Source organism: Gopherus flavomarginatus, chromosome 4 (genome assembly GCF_025201925.1).
Source record: "Gopherus flavomarginatus isolate rGopFla2 chromosome 4, rGopFla2.mat.asm, whole genome shotgun sequence".
In the NCBI taxonomy this organism is placed as follows: Eukaryota; Metazoa; Chordata; order Testudines; family Testudinidae; genus Gopherus; species Gopherus flavomarginatus.
This window is the reverse complement of record NC_066620.1, coordinates 216,826,242-216,851,598: the sequence shown is the minus strand read 5'-3', so window position 1 is coordinate 216,851,598 and position 25,357 is coordinate 216,826,242. Positions and strand designations below refer to the sequence as shown.

General features: G+C 51.0%; 1 protein-coding gene across 11 annotated transcripts in view; it reads right to left on the bottom strand.

Annotated features, from left to right (window-relative positions):
- AGBL5 (AGBL carboxypeptidase 5) overlaps nucleotides 1–25,357 on the bottom strand; it is a 93,755-nt gene that overhangs the window by 35,836 nt on the left and 32,562 nt on the right. For 10 of the 11 annotated variants that reach the window (XR_007773776.1, XM_050948732.1, XM_050948731.1 and 7 more), the window contains exons 2-11: nucleotides 24,890–24,994; nucleotides 23,494–23,803; nucleotides 22,600–22,771; nucleotides 15,936–16,102; nucleotides 8,881–9,058; nucleotides 6,556–6,734; nucleotides 4,750–5,293; nucleotides 4,129–4,298; nucleotides 1,817–1,952; nucleotides 366–532 (exon numbers count right to left, since the gene is read on the bottom strand). Coding sequence is in view for 10 of the 11 variants with exons in the window: in XM_050948732.1 (XP_050804689.1) it covers nucleotides 366–532; nucleotides 1,817–1,952; nucleotides 4,129–4,298; nucleotides 4,750–5,293; nucleotides 6,556–6,734; nucleotides 8,881–9,058; nucleotides 15,936–16,102; nucleotides 22,600–22,771; nucleotides 23,494–23,729 (1,949 nt within the window). In the remaining variant the exon portion in view is untranslated. Of the gene's footprint in view, nucleotides 1–365; nucleotides 533–1,816; nucleotides 1,953–4,128; nucleotides 4,299–4,749; nucleotides 5,294–6,555; nucleotides 6,735–8,880; nucleotides 9,059–15,935; nucleotides 16,103–22,542; nucleotides 22,772–23,493; nucleotides 23,804–24,889; nucleotides 24,995–25,357 lie in introns of those variants that run through there. The other variant, XM_050948737.1, reaches the window with a different exon arrangement.

Here is a 25,357-nt window from a genome sequence, read left to right as displayed (position 1 = left end):
TCCTGAGAAGGGCCCTGGGACCTTCAGGCCCCAGAAGTAAGCTGCTTGGGTCTGAAAGACGGGTCCTCCAGTAGCACAGCCCCTCTCCACACTGTTTAGAGTCATCCTACCTCTCTCTGCCATGTCAGCACTAACTCCGAGGGGTACCCAGCCCTGAGTAGTCTCTAGCCTGCTGGCAGCGTCTGCCTGCAGGCGGAGGCTGCCCCATGGACACAACGCTGGAATTCGCACAGAGTCCCAGCCATGCGGCACTACTAACCTGCCTTTCACAGGCCCTGGGGTGCTGATGCACTCAGCAGAGCTGCTAGCCCTATCCTGGGGTCCCCTCCCGACTCCACCTGGGGAAGATTTAGGCAGGTCCTTACTTGGAGCCCTTCTTGCGGGAGAATGCAGCCATGCCCTTCAGGTTGCGCACGTGCTTCAGCATCCAGGCTCGCAGGTTGTTGAGGCTGCTGTGCTCAGACATGACGAGCCGGGACCAGGGGTTACATTCTGCCATGTCCAGCGCTGCGATGGCCAGCGCCCGCCCAACCTGCGGAGGCAAGAGGCACTCAGTGGGAAAGAGCCCAGTCAGGCAACAGCACAGCGCAGCAAATGGGAGAGTCATCGAGTCCCAATCCCAGTTCCTGGGGGCCTGGGTTTGGCGTGGGCAGCACGCAGACAGGGCAGACAACCCAGAGGGCTTCTGGCCCACAGTTCACAGTACTGCTGATCTAGTCTCAGCCGCCCCAAAGGGAGCCAGGAATGCGCCCAGCAGCAAGGACAGGCACTTCCCAACCCTTCCAGCTCAAGCACTCTGGCAGCTCCCTGGCATCCCCCACCCAGTTATGGGGTTTGCACTATCAGCACCGATACCTTTTACAAATACTTTACAGCAAACGTCAGGAAACTGCAAAAATCTTACTCCAAATAAGGAACCAGCAAGATGAAAGCTGTAGAAATAATGGCTTAGATGGGCCCCCAAGGGCTGATTCCATAGGGCTGCTCCCAAGCCTGGGAGGAGATTTACGGCTCACACACTTGCTGTTCAGTGCTCAGCACTGAGCCTGCCCGGTTCCCTGCGGGTACAGCTCCGCGAGCGAGGGAGCCTGCCCGGTTCCCTGCGCGTACAGCTCTGCGAGCGAGGGAGCCTGCCCGGTTCCCTGCGCGTACAGCTCCGTGAGGAACCGCGAGTGACAGAGCCTGCCCGGTCCCCTGCTCGTACAGCTCCGTGAGGAACCGCGAGTGACAGAGCCTGCCCGGTTCCCTGCGCGTACAGCTCCGTGAGGAACCGCGAGTGACAGAGCCTGCCCGGTTCCCTGCGCGTACAGCTCCGTGAGGAACCGCGAGTGACAGAGCCTGCCCGGTTCCCTGCGCGTACAGCTCCGTGAGGAACCGCGAGTGACAGAGCCTGCCCAGTCCCCTGCTCGTACAGCTCTGCAAGGAACCGCGAGTGACAGAGCCTGCCCGGTTCCCTGCGGGTACAGCTCCGTGAGGAACCGCGAGTGACAGAGCCTGCCCAGTCCCCTGCTCGTACAGCTCCGTGAGGAACCGCGAGTGACAGAGCCTGCCCAGTTCCCTGCTCGTACAGTTCTGTGAGGAACCTCGAGTGATGGAGCCTGCCAGGTTCTCCGCTTGTACAGCTCCACAAGGCATTGAGAGTGATTGCACCCGCCGAGTTCCCTGCTTGTACGGTTCTGCGAGGCACCGTGAGTGACCAAGTCCACTGGTTCCCTGCTCATAGGGCTCCATGAGGCACTGCGTGTGATCAAGCCCGCCTGGCTCCCCCTCGTACGGCGCCACGAGGCACCGTGAGTGACCAAGCCAGTCGTGTTACCTGCTCAAACAGCTCCACGGTGTACTTGGTGGGGAAGGCTGGAGGGGGTGGAGGGCTCGCCCGCCCATTGTCGTGGCAGGCCATGGGGATGCTGTTCACCGAGCGCCCGGTGTTATAGTTGCACTCCAATGTGTAGCTAGGAAACACAAGGGAAGCCCATGTCACTTCATCCACACCACGAGGACCAGCACTGTCCCCATTACTATTCCCAGGCTCCAGACATACACCCAGAGCAAATGACACAACATCCCTACCAGCCTCTTCGAGTGGCACCTCTCACCTGCTGCCCCTTGAGCTGGCAGCCCTCACTGAAACGGGACCACTGCCCTGACAGCAGGACAGCCAGGACCACCATCCTCATTGCAGAAGTGAGCAGCACGTCTTGCTACAAACTCCTGCCCTGAGCCCAGCAGTCCTCGGAGGGGGAGCCACCTCCCACTGCATCAGCACGGCCGCTGCTGGGGCTCTCTCTCTAGAAGGCAGGGGCCAGAGGCACAGCTGCAGTCTCTTGTCATTGGCTCCGATAGCTCCACTGTGCTCGCTGCTGCACACACACAGCCTCTCTGGACTAATTACACAAGACAGACCATCAAATCAGGCCTGAATAAAGACTGGGAGTGGATGGGTCATTACACAAACTAACTTCCCCCTGTGGTTACTAACACCTTCTTGTCAACTATCTGAAATGGGCCACCCTCAGGCCACGTCTACACTACAGCATAAAATCGAAATTATTAAAACCGGTTTTATAAAATCGATTTTACGCGTCCACACTAGGGCACATTATTTCAGTGGTGTGCGTCCATGGTCCTAGGCTACCATCGATTTCTGGAGCGGTGCACTCTGGGTAGCTCAATAAAAGAATGAGACCAATAACTTCGATTTCCGTCCACACTAAGCCTAAATCGATATAGTAATATCGATTTTAAGGTTACTCCTCTCGTTGGGGAGGAGTACAGAAATCGATTTTAAGAGCCCTTAAAATCGATTTAAAGTGCCTTGTAGTGTGGACGGGTACAGCGTTAAATCGATTTAATGCTGTTTAAATCAATTTAACGCTGTAATGTGGACCAGGACTCATTCCCACTACAGAAGTGATTTTTCCTGCCTTGGTATTCTACTCTTAATTGAATTGTCTCGTTAGACTGACCCTCCCATTTGGTAAGGAAACTCCCATCTTTTCATGTGCTGTATATATATACACTGCTTACTACTATTTTCCACTCCATGCATCTGATGAAGTAGGTTCTAGCCCACGAAAGTTTATGCCCAAATAACTGTGTTAGTCTCTCAGGTGCCACGAGGCCCCCTCGTTGTTTTTGCTGATACAGACTAATTATGGCTCTGCTCTGAAACCTATCCAAGACAGATGCTCAGGGAGGCAATGGGACCTGCCCAAGGTCACAGCTGGGCAGTGACAGAGCAGATGTCCTATGACCTGTCCACAAGGCTTCCTGGTGCCGACCAGCCGCTCTACTTCCTCCTGCAGCCAGACAGTGTCCTCTAAAGAACGGAGGTGGTTCCAGGTGGGAGGAGCCAAGACGAGACCAGGACTGGTTTCCAAGCATCCCAGCACTGCTGAGCACTCCCCGCAGGAAGCGGGGCGCAGGGAGCCAGGATAGGGAACTCACTGCACACCCCATCACTGCACTCTAATTGTAGCAGGAAAAACCAGAGCCTTTATTCGGGGCTCCCAAGCCCTCCCCTGAAAGCAGCAGGGCTAGCGGCTCCGAACGTCCAGGGCCTGCAGAGCCAAACTAAACAGCCAGGCAACTCCCAGGGAGGGGGAGGCTCAGCCAGCACCCAGGGTGGGAGCAGGGCACCCCCAGCAGCACCCGTTCCCACCTGGGCTCACAGTAGGGGTGACTGAGCTCATCACAGCAAGCAGCCAAATCTCAGCTATGGCCACTGAAGCCATATGGTGGAACCCTAGTGCTGGGACTCCAGGTCCTGGCTGGTTCCTACTAACACTGAGCCCCTGTGCTGGGCCCCACTGCTGAGCCACTGCAGAGGCCAGGCACAGGCAGGCAAGAGGGGTGGGCATGGCAGGGCACCAATCCTTGCTCTCGCTTATGCTGGGCAAAAGGAGTTTACACCTTTCTGGTGGAGCCTGTGCGGACCTCAGGCTAGCCTCATATGCCGGCCACGGAGCATTTCCTCTATAGCCACAGCACTGACTCAGCCCAGTGTCCCGCTGCGTGGTGATGTGGTACAGCCCCATCGGGGGGAGCCACTGCACTAAACCAGGTGGTGCTGACACTACGTGAGCTGCCTGAAGGGCTGGGGAGAGCCCCCACGAGGGGCCCGCACACCTGTGAATGATGCCCGAGGCCTTGTAGATAGCCACTCGTCCACTGCCCTCTTTCGACTGCCCGTCCCTCTTGTCTCTGGCATACATGTTCTTCTCAGAGAAGTTGCAGCCCATGAAGTCAAAGTGAGCTGAGTTCAAGGAGATGAGTTTCGGGAACAGCATATTCTCCACCTACGGGTTGAGAGAGGCAGACAGAGGTCGGGCAGTGCCCACACGGTGCAGGCACACCACTCGCTCCTGAGGCAAGCCGAGACGTACTGGTAAGAGACGCACCTGACTGGAGCACCACAAACTCCAGTGTCACTGCAGCTCAGCACCAGGCTCTCAGGCCCTGAGTTGTACTGTGCATTTCTCCTCCCCATCAGCCAGCCCAGCCCCTCACTCCAGCCAGATGCACCTCTCCTGCTTTCCCCCAGCCTGCACACACACCCCGAACCTCCATGCATCTATGCCAGCCTTGTGCCAACCCCCATCCTGAATTCTCCCCCTCCAGCCTCACCCCATGCTGAACTCAATTTATGTCTGGGTTTAAAAAGAAGGACTCCCCCTTTTCCCAGCCCAGGGGGAGGCAGCAGGCGCCAGAATCTCCCCCACTGTTAAGCTGCCACCGCCCTGCCCTCACCTGGGCATTCTCCTCGCTGAAGCTGTTGCCGTACATGAAGCAGCCGCGCTTGGAGGCGTGCCCGTGCAGATCCACGTAGTATGCCAGACCGCTCTCCTGGGGCAGGATGGCTTCCAGGGGAGCCACTGACGAGGCTGTCTCGGCTTCCCTCTCACAGTGCTCCCCCGTGGGCTCCGAAGGCAAGATCCACACAGCTTGGTCCTTGTTCCCCAGCTCAGCAGCAGGTGCTTCCAGCAGCTGGGGGTCCTGAGAAAGCATGAGATGGGTGCTGGGGTGGTTGCGGAGGTTGTTGGCTTTCTCCAGCTCCGACAGAGAAGCCTCCGGGGCCAGAGTGCAGTGGCAGATGGAATGGTTGGAAGATTTTGTGCTTAGCGAGCTGGAGGTGAGCGGGGAGGCGTGTACCCTCCAGTCAGGAGCGCCGGGTGGGCCACGGCTGTGGATGTGATGGTAAAGGAGCACGGCTTTGGCTCCATACACAGCAGGGTGCAGCTCTGCATCAGGGCTCAGATACTGGCGGTTCAGGTTCACCCCCCGGGCGTCAGTTCTGCAGAAGGGAAAGGGGAGACATGACACCTGCCCGTCCCCAGCTGGATGCCCTCTGCTGGGCACTGTAGGCTTCAGGGTATGCTGCCGAAGGCAGGGGTCAGGCCCAAAGTACTTCCCATGGATCACTCCCGCCACCCTGCTATGGGCCAGCAAATGCTACCCTCCACCCCCAGGGCTGGACAGAGCATGCAGCAGGCTGCTGGAGGCTTCACTGAGGCTGAAGGAGCCATCATCAGGCCTTCACAAGGCACAGAGGCAACTCTGAGGGGGCCGCACTGCCTCTTCGGGGAGATCAGGGGAGTTACTGAAGAAGGCCTTCTGGCCCTCCCAGAAGCTCCCCTTCTCCCCCTGCAGCACTCACTCCTTCAGCTTAAGTCACTGCAAGGAGAAGCCCATATCTCCAGGGGTTCAGACCATGCTGTGGGGCCTAAAGCTCAGCTACAGACACTCCACTCCCCTGTACCGGCTCGAGAGGGCCCCTGGCCAAGAGACAACCCACTGCTACCAGATTCTGGAGCGTCTCCCCTTCATGAATGGCTGGTTGTGCTCACAGTGGTGCTGCAGCTCCTTCAGTGGCCAGCAGGAGCTGCTGTTGTAACACACCACAGCTCAGAGCCCGCCTACCAACTAAGTCACGGCTCGAAGGGAGCAGCCAGGTGTGCATCAGACACAGCCCTGCTCTCTCGCAAGGCCAATGAGCAGCGAACTGCAGCCCTCCCATTGACAGGCTCTGTGCAGTCTGCACCTGGCACCGACCGGAGCTCTGCTCACAAGCACTGCATCTGCTCCTGACACCGCAAGCGGCAGGCACTGTGGAGGTCAGCCACTCAGGCAGGAAAACCTGGAGCTCTGCTCCAGGCCGGTGATTCCTGCCCCTTCACTCTAAGTTCTGCATATGGTTTGGCAAGTGACTGAGGCTACCAAACACCTAGGTGGGATCATGGACTTTAAATGTGTTTTTGTCCCTCTGGAGATATGTAGCAGGCTCCAAACTAGAGCTGGCCTTGACCTGAGGGTCATGGGCTCTAAACTCTGCCAAACTCAGCTCCTGCCTCACTGGGGGGTTCTGATGCAATCAGAACCTGTCAGCTGCTCAACCCAGGCTGGTTCCCAGCTGCCCCAGAGCCGGCATTCATTACCGCCAGCCCCCCCCGTGCTCCTGCCAACGCGCAAGCCTAGCCTCTGCTCCAGGGAGATATGCAAGAGAGAAACCCACCCCAGCAGAGCCGGGGCAGCATCCGCAGTCAGTGCAGCTCTCACCGGTAATGACCTCGCACCACACCATCTGGGTTCAACATGGGGATGAGCTTGAAGACAAACACGCGCCTCAGCATCTGGGCTCGAGGATCGTCCTCCCGCAGGATGAACTCCAGAAAGCCATTGAAGACAAAGCTGGAGGGCGTTTCCCCTGGGTGAACTCTGCTGCTCAGGAAGAAGACCTAGGGGACAGACACTCAGAGCTACTGACTGTTCCCTTCCCAGCCTTGCGCGACACACCCCAGCCGCTCTGGAGCTCCAGCCACTGTACATTTCCCAGGGCTCCGCCCCACATCCCACTCCAGGAACCTGGCCCACTGGTGCAGGGTGAGAGCCCAAGCTCACCGCATCTGAACACTCCAAGCAGGTTCCGTTTCAATGGGCGGCAGCAGTCAGAAAAGATAACAGAATGTCAGGATCTACTAGGAAAGGAATAGAAAATAACATCCTGCCACTACCTAAATCCAAAACCACCTCTTCCAACACCTCAGTCTGGGACAGTTCCTCAGATTTATCACCTAAAAAGAAAATGGCTCAGATGGGGCAATCTCCCTCTGCAGTGGAGGCCAATGCAACGAATTTGTTTAGCTTCTCTGCAATGGCTGTGTCTTCCTTGACTGCTCCTGGGTTACCTAGGGAGGTGGTGGAATCTCCTTCCTTAGAGGTTTTTAAGGCCTGGCTTGACAAAGCCCTGGCTGGGATGATTTAGTTGCTTTGAGCAGGGGGTTGGACTAGATACCTCCTGAGTTTTTTTCCAGTTCCTATATATCTTTTTTTCAGATGGGGAGACCACATCTGCACGCAGTATTCAAGATATGGGCGTGCTGTGGATTTATATAGAGGCAATATATTTTCTGTCTCATTATCTATCCCCTTCTTAATGATTCCCAACATTCTGTTCGTTTTTTTGACTGCCGCTGCACATTGAGTGGGCGTTTTCAGAGAACTATCCACAGTGACTCCACGATCTCTTTCTTGAGTGGTAACAGCTAATTTAGACTCCAACATTTTATATGTAGCGAGGATTATGTTTTCCAATGTGAATTACTTTGCATTTATCAACACTGAATTTAATCTGCCATTTTCTTGCCCAGTCACCCAGTTTTGTGAGATCCTTTTGTAGCTCTTCACAGTCTGCCTGGGACTTAACTAGCTGGAGTAGTTTTGTATCATCTGCACATTTTGCCGCCTCACTGTTTTTTGGTCCTCTTGTTTTTTTTTATATGGCGTTTTTAAAGCATTTCCATGGAGCTTGCAGGCATTTCACTTGTGACTATTCCAGTTAGTTTAACTCATGTCTTCCTTTCTGCGTAGTTTCTCTTTTCAAAGTAAAATGTGACTGTGATGGGTTTCTTAGTTACTCCACTGACGGATATCAAATTTAATTACATTATGGTCACTATTACCAAGCGATTCAGCTATATTCACCTCTTGGACCAGACCCTGTGAGCCACTTAGGACTAAATCAAGAATTTCCTCTTCCCTTGTGGGTTCCCAGACTAGCTGCATCATGAAGCAGCTATTAATGGTGTCTAGAAATGTTATTTCTGCATCCCATCCTAAGGTGAATAATTGGGGATAGCTGAAATCCCCAATTATTGCCGAGTTTTCTAATTTGATAGCCCCTCTACTCTCCCTGAGCTTTTCACAATCACTATCACCATCCTGGTCAGGTGGTCAGTAGTAAATCCCTACTGCTATATTCTTATTAGTCAAGCTTGGAATTTCTATCCATGGAGATTCTATGGTACAGTTTGATTCATTTATAATATTCACTGTATGTGACTCTACGCTTTCTTTCCCATGTAGTACCACTCCCTCACCAGCGCAACCGACTGTCATTCCTGTATATTTTATACCCTAGTATTACTGTGTCCCACTGATTAGCGTTCTACCACATTTCTGAGATGCCTATCAGCAGCCAACATCCGGCACTCGAGGTCACTCATCTTAATATTTAAACTTCTAGCATTTGTATACCAGCACTTACATTTGTCACTGTTTAGTTGTCTGCATTCATTTGATGTCATTGAATGGGACTCTCTTTCATTTGATGGTTTCTCTTCAGATCCTACACGTACTTTATCAACTTCTATCTTCTCCTCTTTACTGGGATATAGGATATCCCCGTGAATACGTCTTGCTCTAAGGAATGTCTCCCACCATGAGGACAAAGCTGTCCCCTGCATCCTCCGTGCCTGGATTCAAGGAACTGCCGGGGGCAGACATGCCAGCAGGCAAGACAGCCAGTCTGCTGGCAGGATGTCGGTCCCAGGGCTCCTAGGCAGTCCAGTCCCCATCCCCACCCAGAGGCAGCCAGCGACTTACCCTCTTCCCTGCAAAGCAATGCGGGCGAGGAGTGGCTTCATCGGGGAATAGGTTGTCCAGCCTGGGCTCGCGCTCCTCCCTCATGCCATGGCACGAGGTGACAGTGAGCAAGTCCACCCGCAGATTGTCCAGAGAGTGGCACAGCAGCTCTCGATGGTAATAGATGGAGTCAAGGGTGCTGCAGGGGGGAGATGCAGAAAGGCCCTGAAGAGCAGTTGTGACAGTCGAGGGAGAAAGGGCAGCTCCCCCTACATACCAGCTGGGCACTCCTGGAAAAGGGAATCCCAGCCTCAGCACTAAGGAGAGGTACCCACCTTCCCAGCCAGGGGACAGGTCCCACCAAGGAGGACTAGCAGAGTCCCACCTGAGTCTGGAAGGTGGCCACCGATCCGAGCAGTGGGTGTCCTGCCCATAGCCTCCCCTCTGCAGGGTTCCCGGGCTCCATTCTGCATTCCCTTTGGGAGGAAGTCCCACACAACAGTTACCTTCTCCTGGCTTCCCTCAGTGCCTGCTCTGCTCCCATCCCCCAGAACAATTCTGGGGCCCCTGGTGAGGCCTCCAGCCCGGCTTGGCTATCCAGTCTAAGTGCACCCTGCTCCTGTCTAGTTCTGAGTCTTGCCTGGAGTCTGGAGCCCAGCCCTATGTACCACTTCTTTATTATTTCCATTGCAGCAGCGTAAATAGGCCCACTCAGGACCACCATGGGTGATGCACGATGGAGACGCTGCCCTCGCCCCACGGCAGAGCAGACACCCCAACTGGTGTAACTAGCAGGTGGAGGGAGCGGGCAAGGGAGGCAGGTGATCAGGATGATGGGGTCATGGGCATGTTTTGCAGGTTTGAGAGTGGTGGGTTGTGTCAACAGGAGGCAGTGGACTCACTGGTCCCTGCCAGCTCCTACCAGTTCAGCCCACAGGTCGCCACAGGTGCATCTTGGGGAGGTTGTTAAGGAAGGACCTGGTTGCCTCTTTACAGATCAGTTCAAAGAGGGCATTGCCGGTGGGAAGGACAGGTGGACGGGTAATAAAGGCTAGCGCTGCTTGCAGGAGGAGGGGTGCCCTAGTGAGACAAGAGCAGGACAAGGAAGGAGCAGAACTGTGCAAGGCGCGACAAGCAGCTTGCACCAGGTACAGAGGAGGCAGTGCAGGGATCCCGACGGGCTGACATGGCCAGCGCGATGGCCAGGAAAATGAGCTCACAGCAACAGCATTCTGGACAGACCCAAGAGGCACCCTGGAGGCCAGAGAAGAGGAGGCAGCAATAACCAACAGGGCAGACAAGGAATGGCCTATGGGGACGAAACGGACATTTTTAAAAATTCTTTTGAAGCCGGCATGTGCCTCAGTTTTCCCTATAAGTTGCAGTGTTCCCTAGTGAGGGGATGTGACGTTATTGATATAAACTGGGACCATACAGAACATGGTTTGCAACCAAGGTCCTGTAGTGGCACCAAATCTTATGTAAAGGGGGTCATATAAGGTGTCTAAGACCAGGTTATGGGTTGCTGGTTATGATTATGGTGTCTATATGTATGTATCATTTTGTAGTTTAAGTTATGAGTATTGGCTGTATACTGTCTGTATTTCAAATCTGTGCTGTGTTTCTGGGAAACATCCCAGACAAGTTGGTGTTAGCTCTATCTAGCCTGCTTGATGGCCCATTAAGGACCATCAGCTACACAATTGACCCATTGAGAGGAGGCAGATACGCCTTGTAACTCAGTAGGGTGTGCAGGAACTGGCCCATGTGACTGCAAACTCCATGTTGCTGTAATTTTCCACAAGAAAAATTCTTTCCATAAGAACAAAGAAGTGTTCTTACACCTGGAAGAGCCTATATAAGGCTAAAGCCTCATCTCCATCTTGTCTTCAATCCTGCTTCCTACCTCTGGAGGGACTTTGCTACAAACTGAAGCTCGGACAAAGGACTGATGACCCATCCAAGCTGTGGATGTACTCCAGAGACTTGATTTGAACCTGCACTTTACTCCCTCACTGCTACAAGCCTGAACTAAGAATTTTGCCATTACTGTATGGAATTGATTTTATTTAACCAACTCTAGCTCTCATCCTACCTTTTTCCCTTTATGAATAAACCTTTAGATTTTAGATTCTAAAGGATTGGCAACAGCGTGATTTGTGGGTAAGACCTGGTGTGTATATTGACCTGGGTCTGGGGCTTGATTCTTTGGGATCGAGAGAACCTTTTTCTTTTATTGGGGTGTTGGTTTTCATAGTTCATCCCCAGGACGAATGGGATTGGTGGTGATACTGGGAGACTGGAGTGTCTAAGGAAATTGCTTGTGTGACTTGTGGTTGGCCAGTGGGGTGAAACTGAAGTCATTTTTGTCTGGCTGGTTTGGTTTGCCTTAGAGGTGGAAAAACCCCAGCCTAGGGTTGTAACTGCCCTGTTTAAGCAACTGGTCCTGAATTGGCACTCTCAGTTGGGTCCCGCCAGAACCAGCATCATCACAGGGGAAAGGGACTGTTTGCTCTCAGGGAGGCTAGGAGACATAAGTGTGAGTGGTGCCCAGTGCTCCGAGCTGGGATGGGACCCTGGAAAAGGACTGGCTGAGGCAGACCCCTATCCACGGAGAATCGATGAAGACAACAGCAGATCCAGTCCCCAGGACATTTACCTCTGGCAACCCTGGCTCCAGAGGCAGACGGATTTCCCCATCTCTCAGCAGGGAGGCTGAGCAATGTTCCCAGCTCAAGAACAAGTGACTGGGGAGGTGTGAGGATAAGAGGTAGAGGCTGGAGGCAGACAGAGCTTGAACAAAGGGGGTCACTGCAGGTGGGCTGGGTGCTGGCTGACAAGGCCGGGCTGGGCTGTAACCATCAGTTGTCTGGGCCGCCCGAGGAGCTGTCTGGGCCGTGTGCCAGGTGACCAATAAACCCGCCTGGTTTCACAGGGCTGGGTGAGTGTCCCTGCAGATGCTGGGCGAGGGGCACTGATCCCTGAGGAGAGGACAAATCTCCCCCATGGTCTGGCTCAGTGGGACTTCCTAAACCAGGCTCACAATGTGAAGCAGGGGGTCTGCAGGCTCAGAGGCCCAGTTTCAGGAAGGGGGGAGGCCTTGTGATGCACCCTGGAGGAAGAGTGGGACCCCTAGGGGGTCTAGCATACTGTAGGGGTTCCTCCCAGAGACCACTCCAAATCTCGGGGGGAGCACGGACCCTGTGGCTCCCTGACACCCGTATGAGGCAATCGGGAAGATGTGAAAGGCTGCACCTTAGAATGCTGTACAGAAAGCAACAACAAGCCCTGGTCTGGATGTGCAGGTCCAGAGACAGAGAACTCAGGGTCATGCCAATGTGACGGAGGACGGTGGTGCTGCCAGATTAGTGAGTAGGAGCAGGGAGATGATCGTCCCTCCTTATATGGCACTGGGGAGACCGACACTGGAACATGGCGTCCAGCTCTGGAGTCCACATTTTAAAAAAATGTTGAAAAATTGCAGAGGGTGCAGAAAAGAGCCCCCAAAATGATTCACGAGCCAGAGAAAATGCTGTACAGTGAGAAACATGATGAGCTCCATCTGCTAACATTATCAAAATGATGACAGAGGTGCCTTGATTACAGTGTGTAAGTACCTGCCTGGGGAGAAAATACTATGTATCAAATGGCTCTTGAATTTAGCGGAAAAAGGCATAAACACGAGCCACCAGCTGAAAGACAAATTCAAATGAGAAATAAAACATTTTTAACACTGAAGCCTTGTCTACACTACGGGCAGTGGGGGTGGGGAGGAATGGATCTAAGTTATGCAACTTCAGCTACCTGAATAACGTAGCTGAAGTTGACGTACTTAGATCTACTTACCGCGGGGTCCGCACTACGCGATGTTACGACGTTTCCCTGGCTTCAGGCTCTTTCCGTGCACCTGGCCGTATCTCTCCCTCAGTCCCTGCACTCTGACTAATTGCTCTAGAACGTTTAACACTACTTTACCTGCCAGTTTACGTCTCTGGTTTATCCCTCCATCTCCCGACACTCTCTTCATCTGGTCTATTGTCCTCCTGTCCTTCCCCACCCCCAACTCCATTTCACAGCATACAGACTTAGTCTTTTCCCAGGTTTTTTGATCTCAGCAGTATTCCTGTCCTCCTTGGCCCTCTCCTCCCGCAAGGAGCATCTAGACACCAGATGACCTGAAGGATTCTTCCCTCTGCGCTCTGGTGACAGCAGCCCAGAGACTGTCCCATCACCTAGCCAGCCCCTACGAATGGCCCGGCCCTAGTGCTCTCCGTTGGTCGTGCTCATTTTGAGGCCTCTGCTGGGGAAGCTGTAACTTCTGCTCCTGCCTGAGAGTGGGAAAGTCTGGTGAAGTCTCTGCTCGGCTGTTGCCCCAAGGCAGGGATGCATTGAGAGGCCAAAAACCAAGTCAAAAGGAAGGGGAGCAGCTGGGTCAAGCTGCCATGGCCCAATCCTCTGGTGCCTCTTTTGGGTGTCTGTATGATCTAGTTGGGTGTGGGACACACAGCTGGAAGCAGACTGAGCTACTGAATCCAAAGGGAAGTGTGGAGAGGGAAATCAGGGGGGGCACTGCAGAGCCCTGGGGAGGAAGCCATCAGTCCAGACCACATGTAGAAGGCAGGAAGCCCACCATGCAGTCATGCATACAAGCAGCGTACATGCCTAGGGCCAGCTCTGGCTGCTGGCGACCAGCAGGACTCAATCTGAAACAGAGCCATGACATGAAGGGTCCCAGGCAACAGAACACAAGGGATGTGGGGAGAGCGCTGGCACCTAAGCGTAAAAGCAGTGTTCTGCCTCGCTGCTGGTTTGCCACTATCCACTGTAGGTGAGAGGTGGTCTAATGTCCCCAGGATCCTTCAGGCTGCCGGGCATCAGGCATCTGATACCAGCCACTTGCTTCAAAACAGAAGGGGGGTGAGGACAGGAAGGAGACGAAGGCAGTCACCATGCCAATGCCATGAACAGCCTGACAGATCAGGTGTTGCCAAGGACAACAGATCACATATGAAAGAAAACAAATCCTTAATGGCAAAAGGGCCCAATCAGAGGGCTCAAGTTCAGCCCAAGGTTCTTCAAGGACTCCAGGACAAAGGATCAGCATAGGACACAGGAGCATTCTGGCTGACACGGCCTGAAAGGGCCCTTTGAAAGCAGCGCTCCAAGAGAAGCAGGACGTGTTGAATGTTGCAGATAGGCTCTCTCGGGAGGGCTGGATGCCAGCTTCAGAGGCTGGAGAAATGACATGCGCACAGGCAGAGAAGGTCAACAAACAGTTCCAAGAGTGCAGAGTTCTCCCCCAAGCCTCCCGGCACTTCCATTCAAGAGATTCCCAACACACAGATTAAGGCAGGAATCCAAGGGAAATATACAGAATGTCTACAACCCTGCCCATCACTGGCTCTGCAGGGAACGCTCACCATTCCCTGAAAGCACCTAGGGCAGGCTGGGACTGCCTCCCTTCAGTGGGACAGGAGCAGACAGCTTGCTGTTGGCTCTTCTAGTCAGGTGTCCTGCCATGGGCACCACCCCAAGACCTGTGGAAGGACGCCAGACCTGAGCTTTCAAGAGACATTCACTCTTCAAAAGCAGCAGAGGAGTCTGGTCTGGGATCAGGAGAGAGGAACTTGCTCAGCCAAAAGGAAAAGATAGTTCCCAATCCCAAGGAGACCCTTGTGACCCCCGGGAGGGAGAGTGCAGCAGCAGGAAGCACAATCAAGTATCACACAGGGATTTCCCACTCACCCAAGCCTGACACAGCAGGGAGCACTGGTGTGAGAAGGCCAAATTCATCCCTCGGGCAATGCCATGGACTTCAGCAGCATGAGATGAACGTGTGTAACTCTCAGGCTGGGTATGTAAACATGGAGCAACTGGCTGGATTCATAGTCCAGTTTCCTGTGTCTTTCTAAAGCTACAAGTGAGAGCTCTCTGCTCCGGCTGCTCCAGCTCCTGTACACCATGTCAAACCAGAGCCTAAGAAAGGCCAGGGGCTGTTATGGAACTGCAGCTCTTTGTGCTCAGAGACCACAGGCTTCATGTGCCAACATCAACTGCCTTTTCATATCCAGCTGATTTCTTCGATTCCCTGAAACCTCCCTGGAAAGCCATCAGCAGAGGAATGACATTCACAAGGTCACTGAAAGGAGTGAATGCCTTTGATTTGCCTTGAGATAATGAATTACTTTCTGCTTGTCTAAGGAAAATGGTTTAGGGCTATAACAGCAGAGTATGGAAGAGTCTCCAGGCCAGGAAGCAATAGAGGTGGGAGAGACTGCAACATAGAACAGCGCTGCAGAGATCAGAATGAGCTTCTGAGAAAGGGAGCAGAAGCTATTCCCAGAAAGAGGAGGGTCTTTGGTGCAAGCACCACGCAGCCAGAATACCTGGTGCTGATGATCAGCCCCAGGAGGTACGGACCTCCCCTGGGATCGGGCTGCCGAGGGAAGGGAAAAGGTCTGTGTGAGAGGATGTTCTGCAGCCAGGAAGCTAAAAAGGAATGAAGTCTTTGCTTAGCCAGGTCTCCTAAACCCTCTCTCAAAAGGCAGCGCTGGGGGCAGCAATGGTTCCACTCCCTCCTTTTCCACATTACAGACTCTCCAGCACCTCTGCTCCTCAGTATGAAACAACACTGAGGCTGCGAAACCAGGGACGCTACAGACCCCCCACTGCCCGTCCCCTACACTTGGGTCCCAGGCGGCTGAGAGCTATGGAAATTAGTGATACACCCAGGACCCACCCACAGGGAATGCATGGAAGCTGGTCTGACCTTGGGATGGAGAATGCTGTTCCCGGAGACCCAAAATAAAGCCCAAAGGGCACCCTCTGCTCACCTCCCCCTCGCAAAGAACCACTCATTTCGGAACCAAGGGGTGCAGAGAAAACAGTTGTGGCTGCTCATTCCAGAGCTGACATAAGAGATACAAGCCCATGGCAGCTAACAAGAGGGCAGCTGGCACAATTACCCCAACTCCCTACCCAGGCCAGAACCACTGCAAAAGGTATGCTTGAGCAAAGAAAGCATGTCAAGGCTGGGGCAAGACAGGCAGCGAGAGGGTAACAAGGGCGGTGCGCACCTGCTGGGCGACATGTATTGACACTCCTCGAAGCGGCTGTCCAGCTGGGCCAGCATCTCCTGGCACTCCGTGTATGAGAAGGGGTAACAGAAGGCAAAGTAGGTGGTGGTGCCACGGTACTCCAGGAAACGGTGCACAAAGGACAGCACAAACTGGGTCTCCTTCATCTGGGACAGACACACACAAAGCAGATGCTGAGTGGCCGGCATGGCTCCCAGGAGCAGAGACCCACAAGCCTGCAGTCATCCCGCTTTGGGCGCACAGCATGGCATATATGGCTACTGGCTGGCATCCTACAATTCATCTCGTTGTACCTAAAAATATGCCCATTCCCCCACCCGCCCCCCGGCTCTAGCATTATAACCCATTATAACCAGTAGTATAATCACCACTAAACAGTGGCTGCAGCTTTGCAGTCAAACCCACAATCAAGGCAGCTTCCACCCATGGTTGCTCTGAATCCCCGAGGAGCCCAGACACCACCTCCTAGGAAAACAGGCTCTGCCTTACTGGATCAGACATTTGGTCCATTTCACTTTGCTGCCTCCCAACAGAAATGACCAAGACTTGAGACTTCAAAGGAAGGTGAAAAGTCCCAAAATGCACCAGGCCATTTGTGCAAAATTGTCCAGGAAAGAACAGAGTACCTCTTCCTGTTCCCTCTGGTGATCTGCTGACACCCAAAGTCTGAAATACTGTTAGCCCATCTGTGACAAAGTGGGAGGGGTCTTAATGTTTTGTCTGAATACTGTGTGTGCGCGCCTCAGTTTCCCCCGTTACTCAAGCATGTGGGTGGTGGGACAAGAGACCCTTAGAGGGCAGCTGTGACTGCCTGGGTCAGACAATGGCCAACAACCTGTATCCTGGCAATTGATAGCCAGGGCCCATCCTCTGCAAGAGCCAGTTGGAGAACAAAGTGAGAGATGGAGGCCAGGTGCCCTGTTTGCCAGGGAAAGAGACAAAGGCTGGAGGACGGGCAACTGGGCATGACAGAGGCTGGGCTGCTGGAGCTGGTCAGTCAGCGGTTGGGGGACTGAAGAGGGGACAGCCCAGGGTTCAGGGCTTGGGATTGGGCTCTCACAGGATGGCCTTTGCGGAATGTTTCTAACTTCTGTGCTAATAAGCTCTGTTCTACGCTGTGTTCCCAACAACTAATAAACCTTCTGTCTTCCACGCTGGCGGAGAGTCACTGCTGGCTGCAGAGTCGGGAGGCAGGGCCCCTTTGGGAGAGCGTAAGGCTTCCCCAGGTGTCCCACCCAGGTGGACTCACCGCAGGGAGCCGAACGCTCCGAGGTCAGACCCAGGAGGCACTGAAGCCGAGGAGGTTTGCCCTAATGAGAACATACCCTGAGGGGAGACATTCTGCACTAGTCCTGGCTGACTACGTTCAGAGCTGTTCCAGAGCACCGAGACTGGGACTCTGTGACACCATCTGAACCTGTTCTGCTGCAAATGTTGATGTCATCTAATTATCCAGCTAAAGTCTAAATTCAGCCCCAACATCCCACCCCTTCCATAATATATTTTCTGATAAGGTTAAATGCCCAAGCATTTGGGGTTGTTTTTTGGGAGGAAGGAAAGGCATGGAAATGGGACAGGCCACCTCAGGAAATCTGCAATGGAATTAAGAGCCTTTCAACTCTTGGTTGGTTGCTAAAACAAACCAAGCCCAGAGTAACAGTCACCAGGAGTCACAATCCAAGGGTTACTGGTTTTCAGTCCATCTCCAGCAACAACTGTACACAGAACAACAACCAGCCTCTCCAAAGGCCAAGCGCTGAAGGAGCCAGAAGACCAAACTCACTGCACAGGAGTGCACGTCAGGGCAGGGGCAAGGCCCATTAGTGAAGCAGTGCGTGTGTCAGTGAGACTGTGGTCCTGCTGCTGCCCCCCTCACCTCCACCACCCTCCAGGGACTCTCAATCTAGCAGTTTTTAATTCATGGGTTTTTTTTAACTACGGAATTCTCTTAACAATTGCATTTCAGTTCGGAAGGCTGTTTCCCAGCTATCGTTACAACCGAAGGATTAGAGAAAAAAGATCTTCAGTTTGTAGGAGGAGTTTTCTGGGCATGACCCTGGTAAACCAGATGCCAGCTCTTGCCAAGGCTGTAGGCATCAGCTGAGCATTGAAAAATTCATAGCTGGAAATTCACAGCCCAGCCCATCTGTATGTTAATATTGTTTGAAATGGGTGCTGAACTTGTAAGAATGTGTTTAGTCTCTATAAAATGCTTGTGAGTTGCTGCCTGCATTAGCCTGTATCCTGTGCTATAAGGTAATAAGTAAGTTTTGCTTTACAAGTGTAAAAATCCCTGCTCTGAACTTGTGAACTTAGGCACCATCCAGAAGAACTATCAAGACTAAATGGGCCATTGTGGAACTTAACTTTGAGAGGGAAGAAAACAAAGTAAGAGGGGATACAGCCGTGGACAGAAGAATTGACATAAAGAGGAAGGGTAGTGTAGATACCAGACTAACAGGTGATGTTGGTGGTAGAATGTCTGTGCCTAACAAGGTAAAGAATGTCAGTGAAGCCAAATGGCAAAAATTAAGATGTCTGTACACTAATGCGAGGAGCCTAGGGAACAAAATGGAGGAACTAGAGCTACTGGTGCAGGAAGTGAAACCGGATATTATAGGGATAACAGAAACATGGTAGAATAGTAGTCATGACTGGAGTACAGGTATTGAAGGCTATGTGCTGTTTAGGAAAGACAGAAATAAAGGCAAAGGTGGTGGAGTAGCATTGTACATCAATGATGAGGTTAACTGTAAAGAAATAGCAAAGAGTCCTGTGGCACCTTATAGACTAACAGACGTTTTGGAGCATGAGCTTTCGTGCATCTGACAAAGTGGGTATTCACCCACGGAAGCTCATGCTCCAAAACGTCTGTTAGTCTATAAGGTGCCACAGGACTCTTTGCTGCTTCTACAGATCCAGACTAACACGGTTACCCCTCTGATACTTGTAAAGAAATAAGAAGTGATGGAATGGACAAGACAGAGTCTGTCTGGGCAAAAATCACACTGGGAAAAAACGCTACTAGAGCCTCCCCTGAGATAGTGCTTGGGGTATGTAGAGACCTCTTTAATGTTTTTAATGAAGTAAACACTAATGGGAAATGTGTGATCATGGGAGACTTTAACTTCCCAGATATAGACTGGAGGACAAGTGCGAGCAAGAATAATAGGGCTCAGATTTTTCTGGATGTGATAGCAGATGGATTTCTTCACCAAGTAGTTGAAGAACCAACAAAAGGGGATGCCATTTTAGATTTGGTTTTGGTGAGTAGTGAGGACCTCATAGAAGAAATGGTTGTAGGGGACAACCTTGGTTCGAGTGATCATGAGCTAATTCAGTTCAAACTAGATGGAAGGATAAACAAAAATAGATCTGGGACTAGGGTTTTTGACTTCTAAAGGGCTAACTTTAAAGAATTAAGGAAATTAGTTAGGGAAGTGGATTGGACTGAAGAACTTGTGGATCTAAATGCGGAGGAGGCCTGGAATTACTTTAAGTCGCAGCTGCAGAAATTATCAGAAGCCTGCATCCCAAGAAAGGGGAAAAAAACCATAGGCAGGAGTTGTAGACCAAGCTGGATAAGCAAGCATCTCAGAGAGGTGATTAAGAAAAAGCAGAAAGTCTACAAGGAGTGGAAGAAGGGTGGGATTAGCAAGGAAAGCTACCTTAGTGAGGTCAGAACATGTAGGGATAAAGTGAGAAAGGCTAAAAGCCATGTAGAGTTGGACCTTGCAAAGGGGATTAAAACCAACAGTAAAAGGTTCTATAGCCATATAAATAAGAAGAAAACAAAGAAAGAAGAAGTGGGACCGCTAAACACTGAGGATGGAATGGAGGTTAAGGATAACCTAGGCATGGCCCAATATCTAAATAAGTACTTTGCCTCAGTCTTTAATAAGGCTAATGAGGAGCTTAGGGATAATGGAAGGATGACAAACGGGAATGAGGATATGGAGGTGGATATTACCACATCTGAGGTAGAAGCCAAACTTGAACAGCTTAATGGGACAAAATCGGAGGGCCCAGATAATATTCATCCAAGAATATTAAAGGAACTGACGCATGAAATTGCAAGCCCATTAGCAAGAATTTTTAATGAATCGGTAAACTCAGGGGTTGTACCGTACGACTGGAGAATTGCTAACATAGTTCCTATTTTTAAGAAAGGGAAAAAAAGTGATCCGAGTAACTACAGGCCTGTTAGTTTGACATCTGTAGTATGTAAGGTCTTGGAAAAAATTTTGAAGGAGAAAGTAGTTAACGACATTGAGGTCAATGGTAATTGGGACAAGTTACAATATGGTTTTACTAAACGTAGATCGTGCCAAACCAACCTGATCTCCTTCTTTGAGAAGGTGACAGATTATTTAGACAAAGGAAATGCAGTAGATCTAATTTACCTCAATTTCAGTAAGGCATTTGATATGGTTCCACATGGGGAATTATTAGTTAAATTGGAAAAGATGGGGATCAATATGAGAATTGAAAGGTGGATAAGGAACTGGTTAAAGAGGAGACTCCAACAGGTCGTACTGAAGGGTGAACTGTCAGGCTGGAGGGAGGTTACTAGTGGAGTTCCTCAAGGATCAGTTTTGGGACCAATCTTATTTAACCTTTTTATTACTGACCTTGGCACAAAAAGCGGGAATGTGTTAATAAAGTTTGCGGCTGACACAAAGCTGGGGGGTATTGCTAACACGGAGAAGGACCGGGATATCATACAGGAAGATCTGGATGACCTTGTAAACTGGAGTCATAGTAACAGGATGAAATTTAATAGTGAAAAGTGCAAGGTCATACACTTAGGGATTAATAAGAAGAATTTTAGATATACATTGGGGACACATCAGTTGGAAGCAACAGAGGAGGAGAAAGACCTTGGAGTATTGGTTGATCACAGGATTACTATGAGCCGCCAACGTGATATGGCCGTTAAAAAAGCTAATGCAGTTTTAGGATGCATCAGGCGAGGTATTTCCAGCAAAGATAAGGAGGTGTTACTACCGTTATATAAGGCGCTGGTGAGACCTCATCTGGAATACTGTGTGCAGTTCTGGTCTCCCATGTTTAAGAAGGATGAATTCAAACTGGAACAGGTTCAGAGACTGGCTACTAGGATGATCCAAGGAATGGAAAACCTGCCTTATGAAAGGAAACTCAAAGAGCTTGACTTGTTTAGCCTATCCAAAAGAAGGCTGAGGGGGGATATGCTTGCTCTTTATAAATATATCAGAGGGATTAATATTAGGGAGGGAGAGGAATTATTTAAGATTAGTACCAATGTAGACACAAGAACAAATGGGTATAAACTGGACACTAGGAAGTTTAGACTTGAAATTAGACAAAGGTTTCTAACCATTAGAGGCGTGAAGTTCTGGAACAGCCTTCCAAGGGGAGTAGTGGGGGCAAAAGACATATCTGGCTTTAAGATTAAGCTTGATAAGTTTATGGAAGGGATGGTATGATGGGATAGCTTAATTTTGGCAATTGATCTTTGATTATCAACAGATAAGTATGCCCAGTGGTCTGTGATGGGATGTTGGATGGGATGGGATCTGAGTTACTACAGAGAATTCTTTCCTGAGTGCTGGCTGGTGAGTCTTACCCACATGCTCAGGGTTTAGCTGATCGCCATATTTGGGGTTGGGAAGGAATTTTCCTCTGGGGCAGATTGGCAGAGGCCCTGGAGGTTTTTCACCTTCCTCTGCAGCGTGGGGCATGGGTCACTTGCTGGTGGATTCTCTGCAGCTTGAGGTCTTCAAACCACAATTTGAAGACTTCAATAACTCGGACATAGGGTAGGGGTTTGTTATAGAAGTGGATGGGTAGGGTTCTGTGGCCCGCTTTGTGCAGGAGGTCAGACTAGATGATCATATTGGTCCCTTCTGAGCCTAAAGTCTATGAGTCTATCACAATGCAAAGCCTAGTGTAACAGCTTTCTTACCACAATGAAGGTTCTACAAGTGTCCCACCAGCTTGAGTTCTGGAAGAGGGAACTAGAGATACTGACAAGAAGATTTTTCATCTCTTTGCTATTTGAACTCTTACAAGGGTTGAATTTAAGAAACAAAAAGCAGAGATCGTCAGGGTCACCCTGGGTTAGACCTCAAAAGACATTCAGTTCTGACAAATTACTACATCTCTGTCACCTTGTGGAACCACAGAATGAAAACTCATTTGTGTATACATGTTGCCTGCTTTAATCTTTAAGTAACTCTTTTCCTAGTTACTAAATCCTTAGTTAGTTTACTATAGGATTGGCTACCAATGTTGTCTTTGGTGTGAGATCTGAGGTACAAGTTGATCTGAGGTAAGCAACGAGTCTCTTGGGACTGGGAGCAACCTGAATATTTTGTGATTTGGGGGATAAGTGATCATTTATCACTACATCCAGCTTGCCCGGGTGGCAAGAGAGACTGGAGTGCCCACGGGGACTGTCTGACTCCATGGTAAGACTGTTACAGAGACCCAGGAGTTCACATTTTCCTTTACAAAGTTAAACCCTCTCTTACATGCTGCTCACTGAGCCAAAGAGAATGCTAAAGAGTCACAAAGCTGCAGACGGGACCTGACCCCAACGCACCAATCCACCGTCAACTCCACGCAGCATCATCCCCCGACGTGCTCACTGCACGGATACCTCGAAGGTGGGCCGCTCCCGGATGCGCTCCCAGCGGGGCCTGACAGGCAGGGTCCTAACGAAAGGCGACATGCCTTGGGAATAGAGTTTGCTCTGCTTGTTCATGTTCATGATGTTGATTTTGATCAGCTTGCCTGGAGCGCCTCCCTTCACACTGAAATAAAACCAGGATCTGAAAATGACACAAAGAGGGACCAGGTCAGTCTGTCAGCTGAGTAATGGAGCTGACATTCTTCTATCCCACAGAAAAGCGATGTCTGCTACCCCACAACAACTCTGGTGCTGGGGCACGAGCACTGGCAGTAAGGTCAGAACCCGAATGGGACTCCAGCATTAAGTCACCTCAGCAACCTCAGGCCTCCTGAAGTAAGAGTGCAGCATAATCAGAAAAGTGGGCATGTAAAAGTGTCTCTTTTTTCTACGAAGCTACCCACAGCAGCTCAGCCACATGGGTCTCTAGGGACTTGAGAGACTGATTCTTTCCCTATTCGAGCTGCAGAAGCCAACTGGCTACAGGAGAACCTGACTACTAGTCTACCACGGGTATCATCCCCAGAATTGCCAGCTAAGCAACCTCCTGCAAGAAGCTTTACTATTAGCCCGGATGCAAGAGGCAGTGAGGCCCCAGAAAGATTTGCAGAGTGCCAGAGTAGGAGCTCTCTTTGGTTTCTCCGTGCCCTTTATGCACTTTGCAGCAGAAAGGTTAATGCTGTCATCAGCACGGAACATGAGTAGAAGACAAGGAATGGCCAAGGAACAGAGCCACATGCTAAACAACTGCCAGGATTGGCATGGCTCCAGCTGTTAGCTCATGTCGGCCTTGCCTCCTGGCACAGGGAGAATGAAAAGAAGGCTCATCAGGAGAAGTTCCACCGTCCTCTCGAGTCCCTTTACCTGTTCCCATTTTCATACTCTGTCTCAGCACAGTCGGGCTTGGTCCACACATTGAATTCATAGTCAGCCGTGGGCAAGGAGCTGCCAAACACCGCAGACACAGTAGAGCTGCTGCTGCTGCTGTTGTTCCCAGCTACGTCCCCTTCTCCGTCCTGGTGTTCCACCTTCTCCACATAGGCCAGGTTCCCTGAGTCAAATTTGGAACTGAACAAGAGGCCGCCGCAGCGTATCTCCATGTTTAGTCCCCCACTGAGAGTGCGATTTCATCCTCTTGTCTGCACCAAGGCTGCTGTGGGGCTGTCCCTGAGAGCTGAGGAGCGCAGAAAACAACCCAACAATTAGAAGCTCCTCCCTAGCCACTGCTAACTTGTGATCATTATACTTTACCTTTCTGGTTCCAGGGCCTCATCCTAATCCCTCACTGAGAACCACAAGGATTTGCTACAAAAACATGAATTGAGCTATCAAGTTATGCCCCTACACAAACTGCATAGCACATCACTCCTTGCCAGACTACGTGGCCATCCACATACCTTCCCGTGCCTCCTGTGTGTTCAGCTCAGGCTCCATATGGGGCCTGAACTGAGACTGGAGGCTTTCTGGGCACAGACTGGTTTTCTACATGTCTTATACATGTGCAGCCCACTATTCAGCACCGTAAAAGTACTCGCTATGCTTCCACAGCACCTTTTATCCTGAAGGATCCCACAGCATTTGGCAAACTTAAACTGACACACATCAGCAGGAGCTGTGGGGAACTGACTGCTTTTGAATCTCAGGCCACTTATTTAGGTGCTTAAATATGGATTTAGAAGCTTAACTTTAGGCACCCACTTTTGAAAATCTTAACCAAAGAAAAACAATAACACTCACTGAGAGGTGTGAAGAGAAGGTAGAAAGAAACAAAACAGTTAACAAAGTTGCCAAGCCTAGGAAAGGCAAAGAGCTTTATTATAGTACTCAGCCCTCAGCTCCTAGAGAGGGACAGACTCGACAAGAGAGAGCTCCCCTCTTTTCTCCTGACAGCAATCTGAAACCATTGACAGACTTGTGAAATGAACACAAGGAATCAATCCACCCCTAAAATCACCAGGAATGGATGTAATCTAAAAGCTTTATACGCTGAAGACATCTTATATAAAAATGACCTTGGGGAGTGGGGGGGACAGCGGGGGACAGGGAGGAGAGGAAGAATCTAGGAAGGTTTCGGGTCATCACATTTCCACAAATGAGGAGATCACATTCACACATTTGCAAGAGACAGCATTGAGCTCCAAAACTTCAGGATGAAATCCAAGTTGAAGCTACATGGTTCACCTCCTTATGAGCCAATCAGTTGTGCTGCAGTAAATGGGCCTGCCAGTGAGAGGTCAGCTCAAGGTATCCCATTTGTTACCTGCTAGATGAAACAGGCTTCCAAATATAGATGTTTTGCTTGCGGATCCTCCTCCCTCCTGCTTTTTATGGTTCTAAGTACAAATCATTGCTCAAGCTGGTGAACCTATGGGGTGAAACACAACACGACTCAAAGGCACTCCGATATTACGGTGCTCAATCTCACCTAATAAACTAGATCAAAAGGCAGCAAGCCGTTACTGAGGAAAAAGGGAGAACTCTTCACACAGCCTCCTTGGGAAGGAGAATACCTGGTGAAAGCAGGGGACAGAAATTTCTCCCTCTGGTGCAGAGCAGTACACAGAACATGGACTGGTCCACCAAAGCATCTCTCCAGCCCTGACAGGGCAAGACACACCAGACCCTAATGCACACCATCCTGGTGACCAGCTCACTGTTTTCTAGATGATTTTAGCAGCCAATGCCTCACACATGGTGAGAGCTGGAAATGAATGCTGCATCTATTTTC